This window comes from Scleropages formosus, chromosome 9, assembly GCF_900964775.1.
Source record: "Scleropages formosus chromosome 9, fSclFor1.1, whole genome shotgun sequence".
Taxonomy (NCBI): Eukaryota; Metazoa; Chordata; class Actinopteri; order Osteoglossiformes; family Osteoglossidae; genus Scleropages; species Scleropages formosus.
Genome location: NC_041814.1, coordinates 3,576,795 through 3,597,195, shown reverse-complemented (window position 1 = coordinate 3,597,195; position 20,401 = coordinate 3,576,795). Strand labels below are relative to the sequence as shown.

Genomic DNA, 20,401 nt, shown 5'->3' with positions numbered 1-20,401 from the left:
TATGTTTACACGATCAGACTCGCGTCTCGTGTGCACGCGAGGTGAGTCACGCTTCCTCCTCCGTCCAGCAGGCCGTTGTGACGCTCGTCGCAGAACACTTGGAACAGATGTGGCAGGTGGGAACTAGCAGTGTGGTTTTGCACACCACCAGGACAAAAGTGTTCTGCTACTCCGATACTGTGCTTGTCCCAAGGTGTACGTCTCATGTGTGCACAGTGTCCACTGCAATGTGTGGTATGTCATATTAACAAATGCATGGTATTGCAGCTATCTGTTTTCACTCCCTCTTCTATCACTCCTTGGCTCTTTCCCCCTCCCTGCCTCTCCTGGCACAACTGGTTGGGTGAGGCATTCACAGAGCTGTCAGCAAGTCTCGGACTGTGAGATTAGTCCAGATTGCCTGCATTCCGCATGGTTCATGGTAATGGGGAAGAACGCGAGAAAGCCCCAGATGTGCAGTGACTGGGATCAGGGTTCGAGGGAAAGAGGAGCCACCAGTGTGGTGAGCTGATCGAATGTGGCTGACTTGCAGTTCCGTGGAAAAGTCTGCTTCCCCTGCTTCTAGTGTGTACTGATAACCTGAGGGTGGGGCTGGAAACACACCTGCACACAGAATCTGTTATTGGGAATGAAGTACGATTCACTGTACAAGACTGTTTTAGAGCAGTGAAAAAGTGGGAGCGTGGGAGAGAAAGTCAAATTCAAACACAACTTTTACATTTACTCATTTAGCTGATGCTTTTCTCTAAAGGGACTAATAATGTTAAGATACAAATATTACAAGCTTATAATTATTAACCCATTTATACAGCTGAGTAATTTAAGGTAGGTACCTTGCTCAAGGGTACTACAGACAGAGGTGGGGACAGAACCTGCAATCTTTGAATCTAAAGGCAGTAAGCGCTAACCATTACACTAACAGCTGCCCCAACTCATACCCTTAACACCACTGTCCCCACATTGTTTGTAACATGTTTCCCGTGAGCAGGTAAGCAGAAGATGAACCTTTAATCAAAGTTACAGCACTGCGGAATTGAAGCCGTTCATTTTTGCAGCGACTGCATTTCACACATAATAGTCACTGTATCGCCTCCTGGGATCATTAAGGGTGTGGCAACAAAAAGTGGAGTTCTGTAACAAACAATCATGCCAAAAAATAAACTAATGATGAGTTATATTATTTGTTTGACACTTTCCTACAAAACAACTTTCAGTGTTAAGTTACGTCCAGTTAGTTGCACAACCTGGTCTTTTTTACCGTAGCAATTCAGGGTAAGTACCTTGCCCAGAGGTACTACACCAGGAGGCTGGATTTGAACCTGGGTGTTTCAGGTATTTGGCAGCAGCTCTAACCACTGTTCCCCAAATGGTGAAATGTAATTTCAGTGAAAACACACTGTAAAATTTTATGATTTATGAAGTGTTGGTATAGTAATGAACAAATAAGGCTTAAAGGACATCGTAGAAGATGTAAAAAATTGCAACAACCCCTAACCTCTAATCCTTAACCCTAACCCTGATCTGTAACTCTAACCCTTATTCTCTTACCCTAACAATAATCCTTAAACCTAGCTTCTAACCCTTAACCTTAACCCTAACCTCTAACCCTAACCCCTAACTTCTAATCCTAACCCTAATCCTCAACCCTAACCCAAGCCCTAATTGTTAACCCTAACCTCTAATTTCTAATCCTTAACCCCTAAACCAACCCCTAACTTCTAACTCTAATCCTTTTCCCTTAACCTTATCCCCTAACCCTAATCCTTAACTCTAACCTGTAACCCTAATCCCTAACCATAGCCCCTAAATCCGAAGAACATGAGAAATCTTTCAGACATTTACAGTGCAGGAATTGTTAATAATGAAGGTCTGAAAAAAACACTTAAAACTTCACGGACCTGTCTCATTTGGACACATTGCAGGTTCTGCTCTGCAGCACTGAAAGCATTTTCACCGTAAGGGGGTACAAAAGCTGATTGTCAGACACAAAGCAAACACCAGGCTTATATCTTGAAACAAATCAGACTGAACCTGAACGGCAGGATTTCTAAAATTCTGGGAGAGAAAAGAAACAGGAGAATTATAGCGAAGTCACACTGAGGCTTAATGTCAAAATGAGCTGCGCCTTAGAAGGTTTCATCTCTGACACCAGAGATACGAGAAAGGAAAAGAATTCTGGCCGAGCGCCACCTCTGAGATGAAACTTTAGCCTCTGAGACACACCTCTTATCCCAAGGGAGCCTTGGTGATACAGACTGCTGTAGGTAGAGCAGGTAGGAAGCGATGTGCCCTCGCTAAAGTAATACTTCTTGTACTTCTTTGCTTGAAACAAACACAAAAAGACGACCCACTGACACTTTACATACTGCCTGGCAAACAAAAAAGCAGGATAAGTGATGAAAAGGTTTATTATATTCTTCAGCAGGTGAAACAGGTAGATACTGTAGTTTTTTGCTTGTTTGTTTTTTTTTTAATATCATGGGGGTTTATGAAGAACTCTTTCTTTGGAAAATCACAGAGTGGATGAGGACAATAACCCTAAACACTTTCATAACGTAAGAAAAAGCAATGACGATCAAAGTGAAATTATGTATTTATAATGTATTTATAGGCAAACTATGGGGGTGTGGTGGTGTAGTAGGTTGGACCGGGTCCTGCTCTCTGGTGGGTCTGGGGTTCGAGTCCTGCTTGGGGTGTCTTGTGACAGACTGGCGTCCTGTCCTTGGTGTGTCCCCTCCCCCTCCAGCCTTATGCCTTGTGTTGCTGGGATAGACTCCGGCTCCCTGTGGCCCTGAATGGGACAAGCGGCTCAGACAGTGTGTGTGTGTGTGTGTGTTATGGGCAAAGTATCTTAAAAGCGAGCATTCCAAATTCAAGATGCTTTGAATAAAATGGTGTTTATCTGCAAATAGTGAAGCAAAAGTCCTTATATAAAGTGTCCTGAAAAAATAAATACATGTATTTAGCATTGATGCGTGAGTGTGGTCAGAAACATTATGATGCTTTAGTTAGTGCAATGTGTAATATGCTCACTGAGACTAGGGTTTCAACCTTGGCTTTTTCAGTCCCGATGTCACATGGCAGAGATGTGGTTGCAGTTTTACCGAAGGTTTAGGTGTGGTTTTAATCTCCATCCACCAGGTGACATATGAGGGGTCACCTTTTATAGCCTTTTCTACTGAAGAGTTTAGAGAACTATTAATAGTAACTGTCTTGTGAAGAAACTCTCCTCTTAAGTGATTGTGTGAAATTTCTAAGACTCTAAATTAAAAAAAGATTGAATCATTTAATTTGTGCTCAATCCTGTTTTTTGTCTTATTTTTTAAAAAATAACTGCGTTAATCATACTCAGGTAACAATTTACCTCTTGTGAGCCAATACTGCATTTATATTTTATTCATTTAGCTGATGCTTTTCTTCAAAGCAACTTACAATGGTACCTACAATTATTCACCTATTTATACAGCTGGGCAGTTTTTATTGAAGCAATTTAGGGTAAGTACCTTACTCAAGGGTGCTACAGCCAGAGGTGGGGATCAAACCTGTGACCTTTGGATCCAAAGGCGGTTCATTTCAAACAAGCTGCTTTTCCTTTATTAAAGCTTTGAAGTTTTTAAAAACCTGACAGTTTAAAATAACTTTTACCACTGATGCCAACTCACATTTACATTTATTTATTTAGCAGATTCTTTTCTCCAAAGTGACTTATAATGTTAAGATTACGATTATTTACCCATTTATACAGCACTTGGTAATTTTACTGGAGCAATTTAGGGTAAGTACCTTGCTCAAGGGTATTACAGCAGGAGGTGATATTTGAACCTGTGACATTTTTTGGGTGCAAAGGCAGCAGCTCTAACCACTACACGACAGTTTGACAAATATACATGTCTGCAAATAGCTTTTTTAAAAAGACTTTCAAAAAATCTAAAGCAGCTTATTAGTTGACCTTTTTACATATAGCTGATTATTTTACTGACACAATTAATATTAAGCACCTTGCTCAAGGACACAACAGCAGGGATCCTCGCAGACTTGCTTGACCAGTCTACTAAGAGCCCCTATTATGCATTTTTACAAATGTTACTCATAGAGGATTCTATCCATTTACATGACACTTTCCTCCAAAGCAACTTACAGTGTTAAGGTTACAGTTATTACAAGTTTACAAATATTTAACCATTTATACAGCTGGGTAATTTTACTGCAGCAATTTTAGGATAAGTGCCTTGCTCAAGGTGGGTGTGGTGGCGTAGTGGGTTTGACTGGGTCCTGCTCTCTGGTGGGTCTGGGATTCAAGCTCTGCTTGGGGTACCTTGTGACAGACTGGTGTCCTGTCCTGAGTGTGTCCCTTCCCCGTCCAGCCCTACACCCTGTGTTGCTGGGCTAGGCTCCAGTTCACTGTGGACCCCCCCCGGGACAAATATGTATATGTGTGTGTGTGTGTGTGTGTGTGTGTGTGTGTGTGTGTGTGTGTGCGCACACCTTGCTCTAGGGTACTACAGCCAGAAAGTAGGGATCAAACCTGCAACCTTTGGGTTCAAAGACAGTAGCTCTAGCTACCAGCTGTCCCTTAAAATGCTCATTCTTATGTTCTTCCTGCTTTTCAGGTCTTAGTGCTCTTTCCCAGCATCCCACGCGCCTTTATGGGATCGCAGTGATCACAAATATGCTCACCTGTCTCTCTTATTTGAAGTCGCACCTGTATTCGCTGATGGCGCACGAGTGCCCTCTGGTGGTCATAGCTGCAATTGCCCCGCGCGGCGTCGAGTTGCCCCCTGCGGTGTGTTCTGTTTGCACAGCGCGGCACTGTGTTCCTTCAGGGAGGAGTCCGACCTCCTCAAAAGACGGAAACAGGAGCACAGCAGTGTTTACCTCTTCTTTTACTCCTGCCTCATTTTCTTTCCTATGAATGTTTTGCTCAGTCTAGTAAAGAAAAAATAATAAAGTTTCTCAAGCTTGTAGAACAGCTGAGTTCAGTGTTTATTACATATACATGATTTGGGACAATAAAATAAAATGAGTAAAGCATAATAAAGTATAATGAATAAACTATAACTCATGTTATGTGTTGTGCAATGAGTCAGATTCAGTACTGCATAAAATACATAGACTAGTGTTGCTTCAAAGTATCTGAACCCTACAGAGATGGTCATTATTTTTGTATGAAATATTAAAATAAACATATAAAATAAATACATGATTATAAGTTTCACACCTGATTCGACTTACCTACTTGATTTAAGCAGTGCAACTCGGGGCTCGTATATTTTTCCACCGCTTCCGTTTTCCTACTACATGTATGATTTCCTGTAAAACAACACATGGAATTGGTCATTACACACCTGTTATGGCAGATGAGAAAGACTAGTTGTCATTAAATGATGATTTCATGGTAAAACTAAGGAACACAAGGGTCTTGCATACTTTAAAGCAGCACTGTATACACCGATCAGCCACAACATTAAAACCACCTGTCTAATATTGTGTAGGTCGAGGCATGGACTCCCCAAGACCTCTGAAGGTATCCTGTGGTATCTGGCACCAAGATGTTAGCAGCAGATCCTTTAAGTCCTATAAGTTGCGAGGTAGGGCCTCTGTGGATTGGACTTGTTTTTCCAGCACATTCCACATATGTGTGATTGGATTGAGATCTGGGGAATTTTTAGAAGCCAAATCAACACCTTGAACTCTTTGTCATGTTCCTCAAACCATTCCTGACCAAATTTTTTTCAGTGTGGTAGGGCCACTGCCAACAGGGAATACCGTTGCCATGAATGCATGCACATGGTTTGCAACAATCTTTAGGTAGGTGGTACGTGTCAAAGTAACATCCACATGAATGCCAGGACCCAAGGTTTCCCAGCAGAACTTTGCCGACAGTGGTTGTAATGTTGTGGCTGATCGGTGTCTAGGTAACATATTCAGACTGATCCTCCTCTCAGTATACTGTACTTACCTGTAGTACTGATGGCAAACGCCCAACACATACAACATCTACAATGGACTTGTGTACATTGGATTTTTACACATACAGTATACTCTTAGCTGAACATACGATCAAGTAGATGTTTGCAATTTTTTGCTGATGTTTCTCATTGATTTCTCAGATAGCATAAAAACAATATTAGTTATATGCACTAGTTATACTTTGTGAGCTGATTGGAGGTGGAGCCATGCAGGGGCCAGAGGATGAACCTGATGGTGTGAATACAATTCCCATTTCATGCCAGTTTAGTTTACTGGAGATCAGCTGCAGATGGTTGGAAGGATAATTGTGTGGAGGACTGGAGTAGTTTTTTTTTTTTGTGCCAGAAGGTTAGGCCCAGGACAAGAGGTTGTAGACATTGTGTGTGTGCGTGAATTGTGAGTTCAAGCATGTCTTCGTTTTGTGAGCCAGTCCGTGTTTTAGTGACTTTCTCTTCAGTAAATCCTGAGCTTCATTAGAAAACCTGGTATCTTGCACTTCTTTCCTGCACATGTAGCTGCTACCACCCCAAACAGTACACAATATCTACGCTGTTCCTATGATTCACCTTTTAGCTATGAGCTTCTTGAAACAAAACCACGTTGCTTAAGTAGTGCTTTTCAACAGTTACAGGTATGGACATTTTCTTTTCTCTTCTTTTGGTTTTTCCCTCCTCCTGACTCAGATTTGGATTTTGGCCAGACTGTGTAAGTTTCTTCCCCCCAAGCCATCCGACTCCTCGATACCCAGGGACTGGACTGACACCAACCCACACACATACACACATGAACATACACACACACCCATACTCAATGGAGCACCATTCTACCCCTTTGCAATTTTTTGCTTGCATTTATGTTTACATTTTACAGCATATATTATTGTACAGCAATACAGTACACTGTTTCTTATTGTATATATTACATTGTAATATATCGTTGTAATATAATATATTGCAATATATTCTTATTTTACTAGCACCATGGTCCTGGAGGGACATTGTTTCATTTCACTGCATACTGTACCAGCTGTATATGGTTGAAATGACAATAAAGCCACTTTGACTTTGAGTCACGTCTCTTCATTAATGTCTGTCTAGGAGAGCTGGACATGATTTGCTAAACCAGAAAAGCAGTTCAAAAGCACTTTGCTGGAGGCCGTCGGAGGAGTTTGCTTATGTTACTTAGTAGAAAAACTTTTACACCCCTCTACAGCCCTCGATAACCTTGGGATCATAACATAATGCCCACTGACTTCTCATTGCAAATTTTTGAAAATACAAAAATGTCTTAACTGCATTATTTCTGTTTATACATTTTATAATATTTTACTTTGACATAACCACCTGGATGACTGGACACCACCTTCAGCTGAGCTTTTTCTGGACTGAAGACCTCTGTCTCCCTGCTGCTCCTTGCCCCCGTTGAGAGTTCTCTATCTCACTGGACAGCTCACACATCCTATCCTCACCAGCAAGCATAGTCGAAAGCCTGGCAGTAACAACTGACTCTGTTCCTTGTTTTTCCCAACACATCCTCAGTGTAACCCACAACTGCAGGCAAATCTTCAACATCATCCGAATCTGCCAGTATCCCACACCACACTTCACGCAGCTCCTGGTCCAGGCTATGGTTGTATCGCTTCTTGATTACTAAAATGCCCTTCTGTCTGGTCTTCCAGTATCTGCCATCAAGCCGCTTCAGCTGTTATGGAATGATGCTGCACGAATTTTATTTTACCTGCCAAAGCATTACAATGTGTCTTCACTCCTAATCTCTCTCCATTGGTTTCCTGTAGCTACATTCATTAAGTTCAAGACTCTGGTTATGGCCTACAGGACAGTCAAAGGACTACAGAACCTGAACCATTCCTACACTGCAACTAGAATGCAACACTCCTCCACCTCTAGGCATATCATTTAACCTCCTCATCCCTTCCACAAGGGATCTATAAGGCCTGTTGGTTATCAGTCTTAGCTCCAATGTAGTGGAAATCACACCCTCTGGGCCTCAGAACTGCTGAATACCTTTCATAAAAAATGGACTCACCTCACCTCTGTCAGACCCATTTCCATCCTAAAATCCTGACACCTTTGTAACCTAATCCTTCACTACGTGATACTTTTTAATGTACCTGTTTTCCAATTTGTATGTTACTTCTCAAAGTAGCCACAGAAATTTGTGCGCTACAAAGATGACGGTATGAAACAAACAAGCCATGCTTCAAAAATTGTGTGTTCCAACATGCGGTATATTTGCAATACAGAAAAAAAGATCATTGCATATTCAGTGATTGTCAGGCTTGTGATGTTGTGAACGTTTGTGGGAAAAAAAAAACAAATTTTACACTGAATGTTCACTATGGAAGAATCAAGAGAAAGAAGTAAAAAATTAATTTCATTCAAAACTTCAAAATACCCTTGGTTGTTAGAGTTAACAACCAATCAAAGACTATCTCCTCAGCAGCTGTTTAAGGCCTTGCTGAACGATACTGAATCAAAAAATGCAGGAATCTTTAGAAAAACTTTCTTTGTGCACCTGCAGTTTGGAATGTGTTTGTAACTGTGTGTAGACCACGTCTTATAACCCTCATTTCCGAATGCTCAGAAATATATTTGCTCTGGAAAAAAATACTGAGCTGAAGCAAATGGAATCAAGTGAATATGTTCAGATTTTTTGAAGCTAAGACAATGAGAAGACTACTTTAAACAGAACATCCAAAAAATCCACATGGACAACTCACATGTTTTATTATTATTATTATTATTATTATTAACAATGAAACAGAACTGGGTCAAAACAACAAAAAGACAAAAAATAGTATATTGAGAAAGTGCAAATATATACAGATGTAACACAACATATGGGAAAAGGGTTACAATATTTATCTGAGAGGGGGGGTGGGGTGGAGTGGGGTGTGGTGGTGCAGTGGGTTGGACCGGGTCCTGCTCTTTGGCAGGTCTGGGGTTCAAGTCCTGCTTGGGGTGCCTTGCGACGGACTGGCGTACTGTCCTGGGTGTGTCCCCCTCCAGCCTTCTGCCCTGTGTTGCTGGGTAGGCTCTGGTTCCCCATGACCCTGTGTAGGACAAGTGGTTCTGAAAGTGTGTGTGTGTATTTATCTGAGATGGTCAATGAACATAGTCTAACAATTCCTAAAGGCTGACCATGTTTTCCTCAATTCATTAGAATTTTTATGCTCGTCAATTATTAGCTTTTTTACACATATTTGTAGAGGGAATTTCTGATGTTGAACTTAACAATTAAATACATCATGTTGCTAGCTGTCCCGTCCTGGGTGTGTCCCCTCCCCCTCCGGCCTTCCACCCTGAGCTGCCGGGTTAGGCTCCGGTTCCCCGCGACCCCGTATGGGACAAGCAGTTCTGAAAATGTGTGTGTGTGTGTGTGTGTGTGCTAGCTGTGTAATAACTACATTTAAGTTACTTTATTCAGACACTTTAGCCAAAGCGACTTCCAGTGAACTCTATATAGTGTTATGAGCCCACACACCTTTTTCACCAAGGTGGCTTACACTGCTAGATACACTACTTACACCGGGTCACTCATCCATACATCAGTGGAACACACGCTCTCTGTCACTCACACGCTATGGGTGAACCTGAACAGCATGTCTTTGGACTGTGGGAGGAAACCAGAGCACCCGGAGGAAACCTACGCAGACACAGGGAGAAAATGCAAACTTCACACAGAGTGAGTAGGGATCAAACCCATAACTTCTTGTACCACCCAGGTGCTGTGAAACAACAGCACTATTTGCTGTACCTCTGTTCTACCCAACAGTCAGTTATTCAGCTGACTATTTCCTCCAGAGCAACTTGCAATGTTAAGGTATCTACTATCACAGCTGGATAATTTTTCATGTACAAATTTTTTAGTACCTTGATGAAAGGTACTAATATAGCAGGTGAGATTCAAACCCACAGCTGCTGGATCCACAAGTAGCAGCTCTGACCACAATGCTACCAGCTGCTCCAGTAATCAACCTATTTTTCATAGCTTCAATTTCAATAATCAACATCAAGAACAGAACTTGAATTGTGGTTTAAGATGAATATAGTGAGGGACAAATTCCACACACACACACACACACACACACACACACACACACACACACACACAGAAACTGCTTGTCCCGAGCGGAGCTCAACCCCGCAACACAGACCCCCCAGGGACAAATGAAACTTTATTAAACATCTTGTAAATAGTTGAATGAACAATGCTTCTGTGTTCTTGTATCCCATCACATTCCCATGCTTCAGTTTAATGTATATTTTTTACTTAAAGAACCGTAGAATTGCAAAAGAACCATGGCGAACCAATTTAATGACTCAAGCGAAATTTGCCCATCATCTGTTACTTCAAAATCTGACTGTCCACCCGCTTCACTTCTTCTGTAGATGTCATGTCATGCTGCTGTCTAAGATGAACCCAGCAGATATAGTGTGAATTCCAGGTCCCAAAGTCTACATCTCATGCTGTTGCTTCAACGACTTTAGAAATTTTTCTCATTTAGCTGTCAATATTCAGTTTTAAACAAATTTCACACATTTCAGTCAAACTCGTCCAAAGATGATTGGTTTGTGTGCCATTGTACTGCTGACAAAATTTCCTTTGCACGGTCGCACAGCACACACCTTCATCCTAAGTACAATAGCTTACAGTTTTACACAAAGTTATTGCTTCTCAAGCAGTTTGGCTTGAGTACCTTACTGGACTATGTTACGCAGCAGGATTTCTCCCAAGGATTGTGCTGGTCTCATTCGGTTAAAAGGTCTTCCACAGCCTCGTTACCTGTAACATTATCTGCTTCACTGCCTTCTCAAGTAAATGTGTGGCTGGTAACATGGACCCTAAAAACAGCACAGTAAAAATTAAATATATTACATTATGACAGTGACAACTAAAAATAATTAGTGGTCCCCATGTTTGTGTTTCCTCCAGGTGCTCCTGTTTCCTCCCACAGTGCAATGATATGTGTTTCAGGTGAACTTGCAGGTCTAAAATCACCCATAGTTTATGCATGTTAGCGAAGGACAAACTGGTGCTCTGTCCAGGGTGCATCCTGTCTCATGCGTATGCTTGTCTGGGATAGGCTCCGCACCACATTGACTCAGCACTGGACAACCTGCTACAGATGATGGATGGATGGATCTTTTCAACACACATTCTCGTCAAGATGTGCCCCATGTGCACTACCTTTTTGAAAGGGAGCTATTTATTAGCCTTATTTGTTAGCAATCTCGCCCTTTCTACGCCAGTGACTATAATTTTCTAGCATATCATCGTGTGAAATGTCTTCAGCGGGTAGACAGAGCGCTTCGCCCATCCACTCCGTATTAAGATTGAATGGTTGAGACGCCCCATCAAAATGATCTGATCGAGTTTCTCAACCGAACATGACACTTGTAAAAACCCGCCCACGTCTCGGCCAAAATCCCACCTACATTCCTGCCTTAACGATGCCGCAGCACTCGATTGGCCCGTGCCTTGTCAGTCACCTGTGTTTGAGCCTATCGCTTCACGACATTCCCGTGCGCTGCGCTCGCGGCGATCCAAAGGAGGAGACGCGATGTATTAGCTGGAAAAAATTAAAGGGGCGAAAAAAATTGTATAAGAGCGACGGGCCCCTTTCTACGTTAGCGCTGGCTAGCTAGCGCAACGGCTAGGAAAAGCCGTCATTTATTGAAATTGCCATGCGATTAATATAGCGCTCGGCTCTTTTCTAAGCAGCCAGCTCGTTGGGTAAGGAGCCGCAGAGTGTTTGAACTGCTAGCTGGAGACACAGGCATTTTTGCATAAGCGCTTTGCTTTCCTCGATTCATGTCGATAGAGCGCCTGCCGTCCAGGTTGCCGGGAAGCCACACAGCTCATGGACACACTTGCGGCCGCTTTGTCTCGTTGCAGTCGCGCTCGGGGCTCGCCGCTTCTGGGGCGCTCCGTTTAGAGCGAACGGAAAGACTCGAGCAGCACGGATGAGGCGCCGGTGCGATTCGTCCCGCAGTCCCCGGGACCCGAGCTGCTGAGCGCGCACGGAGGGAGGGAGCGGCCGCCACGCGGAGATCGAGATGCGCCGTTAGCGGGCGCGGGGAAGCGTTCGCTCGTGCTGCGGTGTCTGTCACTGTCAGGCGGACTCTGCGCGTCGCTCCGGGAAGCGGGCGCTAGGCCGTCGGCCTCCTTCGCTGGAAACGGAGCCTGCTTTCTGCGCGGTCCGCTCCGTGTCGCAGCGTCGCCTCCCAGCGCGTCCGTGTCCGAGTCCGTCTGCAGCCGGGCGGACAGCGGGGCCGCTCCGCTCCGCAAGCAGCGGCGATGACTTTGGAGTCCATGATGGCCTGCTGCATGAGCGAGGAGGCCAAGGAGTCGAAGCGCATCAACGCAGAGATCGAGAAGCAGCTCCGTCGGGACAAGCGCGACGCCCGGCGGGAACTGAAGCTCCTTCTTCTGGGTACGACCTCGGTGCTCTTACGTAACACCATTTTTTAGCTTGCTGTCGGGCTACCAGCGAGTCCCCAGTAAACTGGGTGGTATCGGGATGCTCTCCAGCTGCCTGAACTTGAAGCTGGTTGGTTCGAATCCCACTGTCTGTTGTACCCTTGCTTGAAGGTGCTTACCTAGCTTGACTTGGTTAGGAATAAATCAGTGTAAAGATATTCTAGTTGTAAGCTGCCTTGAATAAAAGCGTCAGCTGGGGGGAAATGATTTTTAATGAAAAAAAAAAAGAGAATTCGCAGGGGTGCGTCCAGTCCAGTCCAGGTTCTGACGTCCACGGAGGATCACCATCATTACCTTGATTATTAGTATAATCAGTCCGTTATTTTTCTGACGCCTTCCTCCAGCGCGAGCAGCGCTTAGGTAATCCTTTTTTTTAGCCAACCGCTTGGGTAATCAAACGTACCCATTCAAACGGACCTCGGTATTTCTTACTGTGTCTCAGGACCAAAGGAGTGGGATTCGAACCAGCAACCCTCAGGTTGGAGCAGGTGTCTAACTGCTGTGCCGCATCATTGAGATGTTCAAGGCTGGGTCATCAGTAAGCAGTGGCCTCAGGGAACCGCTCTTGAAGGTGGAAGATGTTAAAGTTGGCATGTCGTGATGCATGTAGCCCTGGGCGTAGTCGGAACTTGTCAGATGTACCACGTTGCACATGGTGTACGGAAACGTGTCGATGCGCTTCCTACTCGAAGACTGAACTTTTCTTGCAGGTGTATCTAAGGACAGGTTTTGGATGTGATCCTTCTGTTGGACTTGCCTGCATTCATCGTGATCAGCAGGTATCCATTTGCAGTTGCATAAGGAACTTGCAGTTATAAATAGAAGTTATGTATTTTATGTCACAGTCTATCATTTCTCAGCCCCCCCCCCCCCCACGTTTCACTAATCACAGATTGCGGATGCAGAACTTGAATTCTTGGCGAAGTTGCAACTCGGACCCCAAACTCCACACAAAGTGGTCACCAGTATACAGTATATTTGGGTCGAAGCTCTGTCTCTTAACCATCTCACACTGTGCTTTATGTGGGTTACTATTATTTACAGGAGCATTACATAATGTCTTTACTGGGAAGTAGGCGTCATGTTGCAGTTATGCTGGTTCCGTTTCGGGTTGGTTTTCATCCAGCTTTCCCCTGAAATGTGATTTCTGTCCAAATTTCACACGCTGATGTGTCTGCATGCAGCCATATTTACACGGATGGGGGTGTTTAAGGACCTTTGCGTCGGAGAACAGTTATTTAGACTCCTGCTGGAGCTGATATTCTACCTTGCAATACACCACCTGAAATGCATAGAGAGAAAATCTCCATTAATACCGTCAGTTTTGGGTTTCTGTGTTGAATGGGGGCAGTATGTGTACGGCTTTGCCGTTCAGTGGCACTTGCTCTGCCATCCATTTCCCAGCAGCAAATCAATCACTCCACCTCATTTAAATGAGGCAATGAGGACACTTGGGTATTGCTTGAAAAATAGATTAGAAAGTGAATGATTGTTCTCATTGGATGTAACTACTGGTTCTAGATTTATTCAACCCCCTCCCCCAACCTAACAAATATGTTCTGGAGATGTTTGCGGTTTCTGTTCTGGAGAGAGATGCCTGAACTCTTTTTTTTTTTTTAAGTGAAATCTAAGCTGCGATTGCTGGATTTTATTTTATTTAGCTGACCTGTTTCCCCCAAGCTGTTTATAGTGATAAAATTAAAATCCAGCTAGCTAATTTTTACTGGAGCAGTTCGAGGAAAGTACCTTACTTAAAGTACGACAGTAGGAGATCGGGTTCAAACCTGGGTCCTTTGAGTGCAAGGTGGTGAATGTAACCACTCTTCTGCCTACTGGCCTGTACTGTAATGTTTTTTCAGATATGTTATTTATGGCTGGAAACTTCTTTTTTTGATACATGATTGCTCTGCATTTCTGTGCAGCCGATGAGGATGATGTCACTAATTAGAACTTGAATTTCAGTAACCTCTCCATATTGTAGAGTTCTAATTTGAAAATATGGATTATTTAATCTTTGTGCCTTTTGGCACATTTTTCTACTTATATACTTTAATTCATTAGTACTCTTTGAAATGTTTTAGAAATGTTTTCCTCCATTGCTTACAAAAGAATACCAAAGTTTGCTACCATTACTGTGTAATTCTTGTAGAAGTACCATATTGATGCTGAGCAGCTTTTTTCCCTTTTATTCGGTTTTCTCCAAAGCAGTATACAAATCATTTTACAAAAATGCATTCAACACTTATATATGTACATATAGACACCCCTCAACGTGCGCGATAGACCATTCTTCAGTCCTTTACGTAAGTCAAAAGTTGCATATGTCAGATTCCCCCTCCTTCCCCACCATTCAGCACCATTACGTGCTCCTTTATACGTGCTGCGTTTTTCACTATCGTATTTAGTCGATACGACTAAACCTGGTTCCTGTGCTATAGACCATAATCTTTGTCCACTTTCATACTTCCTTATTATTTTCAATTTAATCTCCAAATCGATTGCTGTACGCTTATAAGACGGTTCTTGTTTTCCTTCAAGTGCCCGTTTAGCACCAGTCACTGTAAATAATGAAAAGGGTAAAAAAAAAAAAAAAAAAAAAAACTAGAATACTGAGAGGAGATGCGAACACGGCTCGGAACATGCTGGAACTGGAAAGATGCAGCTTCCTACCTTGTCTGGTTACGCCTACTTGTGCTTAATGTATTTCAGATGCGTTGTGTAAAATAAAAGCGCTATCCTTAAATAATGTGTATGCCTGGAATTTTTTACGTAAACTCAGATTTACGTAAATTGATTTTTACGTAAGTAGAGGGGTGTCTGTATACACATATATGCAAAGACAACAAGGTCGTACATTTTTAGGGGAATGTTGAGCACATTATTTACTAAGCTTGAGCTGACCAGATGATTTATTATTAATCATTGGGATAGTCACTTTTATTATTAGGCCTGTATGTTTTGTTGCTTTGGATGTTCTTGTAAGACAGTGACATGCAAAACGTATGTTTTCAGCTTCACCCTTTTAAAGCAGTGGCAGTTAAGTGCTTTGTTCAGAGATGAAATAGCAGTGCTGCTCCTGTGACATGAGCCTAAAACCTCTGACTCAAGTCTGGTAGTTTATGGGTACCGGGGTACCAGACATTTGGCCAAGTCTGGTCAGTAGGTTTCTGCTCTGAAACATGACCGTGTAATCTGTTTTAGCTTCTGTGTTCTTCAGCATTGGTCAGTATTCGGGAGGAGTGTTAGTTGTTGAGGTTCAGTAGTCACTTGAATGTCATCATGGAAACTTAAGTGTTGTTGTTATGCGGGTATCCTGTGGGTTCCTTTTCAGACATCATGTCGTCTGTCCGCCTGATGCTCTGCAAGGGATGATATCTTTAGTCTCTGTCCAGTGTACTTAGACTAATTGTGAAGTCAGACTTGTTGGATTAAATCTGAATGTAGCTCGATCGGCAGGAGTATCAGGCTCCTTCATTGCCTTTGTTTATTTTTAAATGAGTTGCTGCAATTTAAAGACCACCCAAAAGATGGTCTGCTGGAGTTCTGAAGTCTTAATGTCTCAGGCCCATGTGAACGTAAGGCTTTATGTTCTCAAGGGCACCAGGATTCATTAAAATCCAATTTTAAACATGAATACATTTTTAATCATTAAACATATTGATGTTTCCTAAACACTGAAAAGCATCTGTTTCAACATTGATTTTGCTTACGTCTGTGAAGACGTAAAGGGTGTCTGAGTAATACGCAAACCTAGATCAATTTGTTTTTCTGGTGTAGTCGTACCTTAGTTATACTATAACTTAAATATGAAAAAGCATTGTACATACCAATTTTGCATTTGGATGCTGTTTATGGGTTATGTTAATAACAGTTCTTTCTGGCTCATAAAGGAAATGGTCTTGTTTTCTGCACAGTTATGCCGTACAGCTGGTAGCGTAGTAGTTAGAGCTGCTTCCTTTGGATCTGAAGGTCGTAGGTTCGATCCCCACCACTGGCTGTAGTACCCTTAAGCAAGGGACTTCTCCAGTAAAATGACCCAGCTGTATAAGTGGGAAAATAATTATAACCTTAACATTGTAAGTTGCTTTGGAGAAAAGCGTCAGGCAATTGAACGAATGTAAATGGAGTTATGAAATACGTGAAACAGTAGTTGTAGTGAAAATGTTATTTATACTCCTGTTGACATTAATCACAGAATGTATTGAGAAAAGTTGACCAAATCCCACTCATGTGTTCCAGCTGTCTTGAAAGATGATAAACTTCCTGTTAATTTGTAACTTTACTGTAGTAATTTTTAAACGTTTTGACGTGAGAAAGCAAAGTTGGTGCAATAATACTCATTAACCGCATTATGATTCTGTCTCTGACATTTGGTGTGAATTGTATTCTAGAAGAATAATAATAACTTGGAAATGAGTTGCCGCGGTACTGAATAGTGTGTTTGTTGGTATGTCTGAGTGTTACATAATGATTAAGCCGAGGCCAGTTTGAGCCCACTGCCAGCACTAGCAGGCGCACTCATGGCGTTCTTTGCGAGAACCCATCCAGCACCGCTCACACACTCTTGTGAACAGGGTTCTGACGCGATGCCAGCGGAGGCATGTCGGCTCGATCGCTTCTATTCTTCTCCCTGTGAATGTGTTTAAAATGAAATGGCGGCACTGCAGTGACAAGCTGTGGATTTGTTGTTGTTGATAATAATAATAATATTATTATTATAATAATAATAATAATAATAATAATAATAATAATAATAATAATGTTGAAAAGGTGGTAAAACATGGTGTCTGGGCTCTCCTTCAAATAATTCCTCCTGGTGTATTCATCATAACAGGATCCAAGTGCTGTTTTTCTGAACACAATACACTGATGGGTTGGTGACTTTGTCTTTTTTAAATATACGTGCTGCTTATGTGTACAGTTGGTTTTCATTGCAACAACCCATGTTTTTTGTGCTTGCAGAACAAAAAAGTGTGTGGCATGTCTTAGGACAGCAGCTGGATTTCTTTAATGTTTAATTTGAAGGCTTGCTTAAGGGAATGGTGTTGTATTTAATCTTACAAGAGAGATTTTGGATCTGAATTAGTGTATATAATCAGTATTTTCTGTAATGGTCGCTGGTGGTATATGTTGCAGATTTTATAAGATCCAGAATTGTGAAGAAATTTCATAAAATGGAGGCTAGACTATCAAAAACATGGGTTTCCATAAATTCTGACATGAGTGATAAGGAGGAGTGTTAACATGCTGCCTATCATGCAGCTTATTTATGGGGTTGAGCTGATGTGGCATTATGAAGAAATCATAATTTTAAAAAAAAAAAAATCATAAGTCATCCTTATGAGTGAAACAGTTGTACCTCCCAGAAGAGCACTGTGATGGCCTCTGATACCCACGAGCCTCAAGTAACTGCTTTTGTCGGTTTCAGTAAGCTTTCTCTCTGGGTCCATCGACGTTCAGCGGGTGGACGTGATCCTGTCCCTGGCTGCGAGGGTCTGGATCTGGATCTAGCTGAACTGGTGCCAGCAGAACTGGGGTCCTGGCAGCCTGGTACCAGGCATCTCTTGGGGCACAGTTGGGCCCCGTCTTCCCGCAACCGTTGATTAAAGATATATCAGCTGAGCGGAAAATCAGTGGCCCGCTTCTCGGCGCCCAAATAAATAATCAAATGTAGGACGGGGGGGAACTAATCCAAGAACTTCCTCCCCCACCCTTGACCCATTTTTGATATGGAAAGTCTGAGGATCTTTGCTGTAATTCCTTGGAATGTTGGGAAAAGCTGCAGTTTTGTTTCCGAACACAGTATTCGAGTTGTGGAATTTCAGTATGCTGTTAAACATATTTTGCTTCTTTTCTTTTTTTATGGCTAGAAGAGCAGCTTTTTCTTGGAGTTGCCGGTTGCATCGTCTTAGTCAAACCATGGCCTAGTATTTGTTACCTGAACAAAGTCCTCGGAAACATAAGGCTCGTGACGCTGCAAGAAACGGGTTGATATTTCCGGTAACGGAATTTGCGTAACGAAAGAGGGGTGTGTGCTCAGATTGAAACACGTGCCATCAGCAGTGCAGTTGTCATATAATTTGGGAAAATGAGGCTGCCGCCTATTTTCTTTCATTGTAAAGCATATGATATAGTGGCTGTGCTTGGCATCTTGATTTTTCTCCTTGTTACTGCTGATTTTACACACTGGCGTCCATTGAGAACACTGTAGCGTTGTACGCTGCATCTCATGCCACGTTAATGTTTTGAGTGTTGGGAGGAATCTTCTGCTCAGTCATCCAGTTGGCTCTGGTGCGGACAGCTGAACTGTAATGCTGACCGATGAAGGACGATGTTTTTAATTTAACCAAGTTTGTCATGTCTCTCCCCCCCCCCAGTATGCAGAGCAGGTTTAAGGACCATGCAGGGTGATGGCTCAAATCTTCCTGGGCCCCAGTGTTTTTTGTGTGTGTGTGTGTGTGTGTGTGTGTGTGTGTGTGTGTGTGTGTGTGTGTGAGAGAGAGAGAGCACTTTCACTTTTAACTGGGATGACCTGAATAATGCTTTCTTGTGATATTTTTTTTTTTTTCCCCCCCCTCCCTTTTCTGTCGCTTCCGATAAAACTGTTAGGTGAGTAACTAAATAACACTGACGTTGTATGGCCAAGTGCAAGATTGTTCTGCTTTTGTCTTAGTAAATGAGCCCAGTGAACAATGTTAACTCTTGGACATCATTTGTTGTGTTCAGTAAATATTAGGATATTATTAGGGATTAGAAGTAAGAAGAGGATACTCTATATTTTGAAACACACACACACACATTGTCTGAAGCCACTTGTGGGGCCATGGCGAGTCGGAGCCTAACCCGGCAACGCAGAACACAAGGCTGGAGGGGGAGGGGACACACCCAGAGTGGGACGTCAGTCCGTCACAAGGTACCCCAAGCGGGACTCGAACCCCAGACCCACCAGAGAGCAGGTACAGGTCAAACCTGCTGCATCATCGCACCCCCACGGTTTTGAAATGTTGTATTTTTTTATATATAGTGTGTGTGTGTGTGTGTGTGTGTGTGTGTGTGTGTGTGTGTGTGTGTGTGTGTGTGTGTGTGTGTGTGTGTGTGTGTGTGTGTGTGTGTGTGTGTGTGTGTGTGTGTGTGTTGGACCAACCATGTTAATTCAGGCCCCCTTATTTATACACTCCTTCCTTATATGTTGAGTGAGACATGCAGACTGCTGTGGAAATGCTTATTTTAAATAATAATAATGAACTCCAGCATGTTAGAGTATCTTTTCAATAGCACAAAATATCTTTTTAAAATCTTATTTTGAGATGTTTGTAAATATTTTTTTCCCCCCCAAAAAAAAAACAATGTTCTAAAGGAAATGGAATCAGACAGTTGTGTAGTCATCCGTTATATAATGTAGTTCAGTGAAAAACCACTAGAACAGATTATGAAAATATACTCAGCCCTCATGTAATGGATTCTATACAATGAAAAACAAATGGTGTATGAAAATAAAAACCCTTCTTCATACAATAAGCATATTGCTCAGTCCAATGGCATTTTCCCTGTTACTCTTTTCACTTTCCTAGTGGGTATTGTAGCTTATTCCAGATGTTTTAGGAAGAGGTGCACACTGTGTCTTAAACCTGTATTGTTTTTGTCCCTCAGTGGTGTCAATCTGTCTGCTTCACTTCATTTCATTACCTCAGCCACGCTTCTTGCATTTAAAAAAAAATGCATTTCATAAAATCGTGCTCCACATTACATTGATAATCTCAATCAATCACACCCACCTATGATGATGAGATATTTTATTGTCATTGTGTGTAATGCAATACAATGAAATTATGTGTGGCAGCCCTCAGAACAACAACAACAGCAGCAGCAAGAAAGAACACTTAAGTAAATAAAAAAGAATTGGGTTGAAACTTTGAAGTCCTTTCAT

At 42.4% G+C, this 20,401-nt stretch overlaps 1 protein-coding gene across 2 annotated transcripts in view; it reads left to right on the top strand.

The window, feature by feature from the left end:
• The first annotated feature begins 11,471 nt into the window (after positions 1 to 11,471).
• The window catches only part of LOC108919906 (guanine nucleotide-binding protein subunit alpha-11-like), a 41,390-nt gene continuing 32,460 nt past the window's right edge, over positions 11,472 to 20,401 (top strand). The window contains exon 1 of one of the 2 annotated variants that reach the window (XM_018728290.2): positions 11,472 to 12,427. In XM_018728290.2, coding sequence (XP_018583806.2) covers positions 12,292 to 12,427 — 136 coding nt within the window. In that variant the 5' untranslated portion in view covers positions 11,472 to 12,291. Of the gene's footprint in view, positions 12,428 to 13,196; positions 13,254 to 20,401 lie in introns of those variants that run through there. The other variant, XM_018728292.2, reaches the window with a different exon arrangement.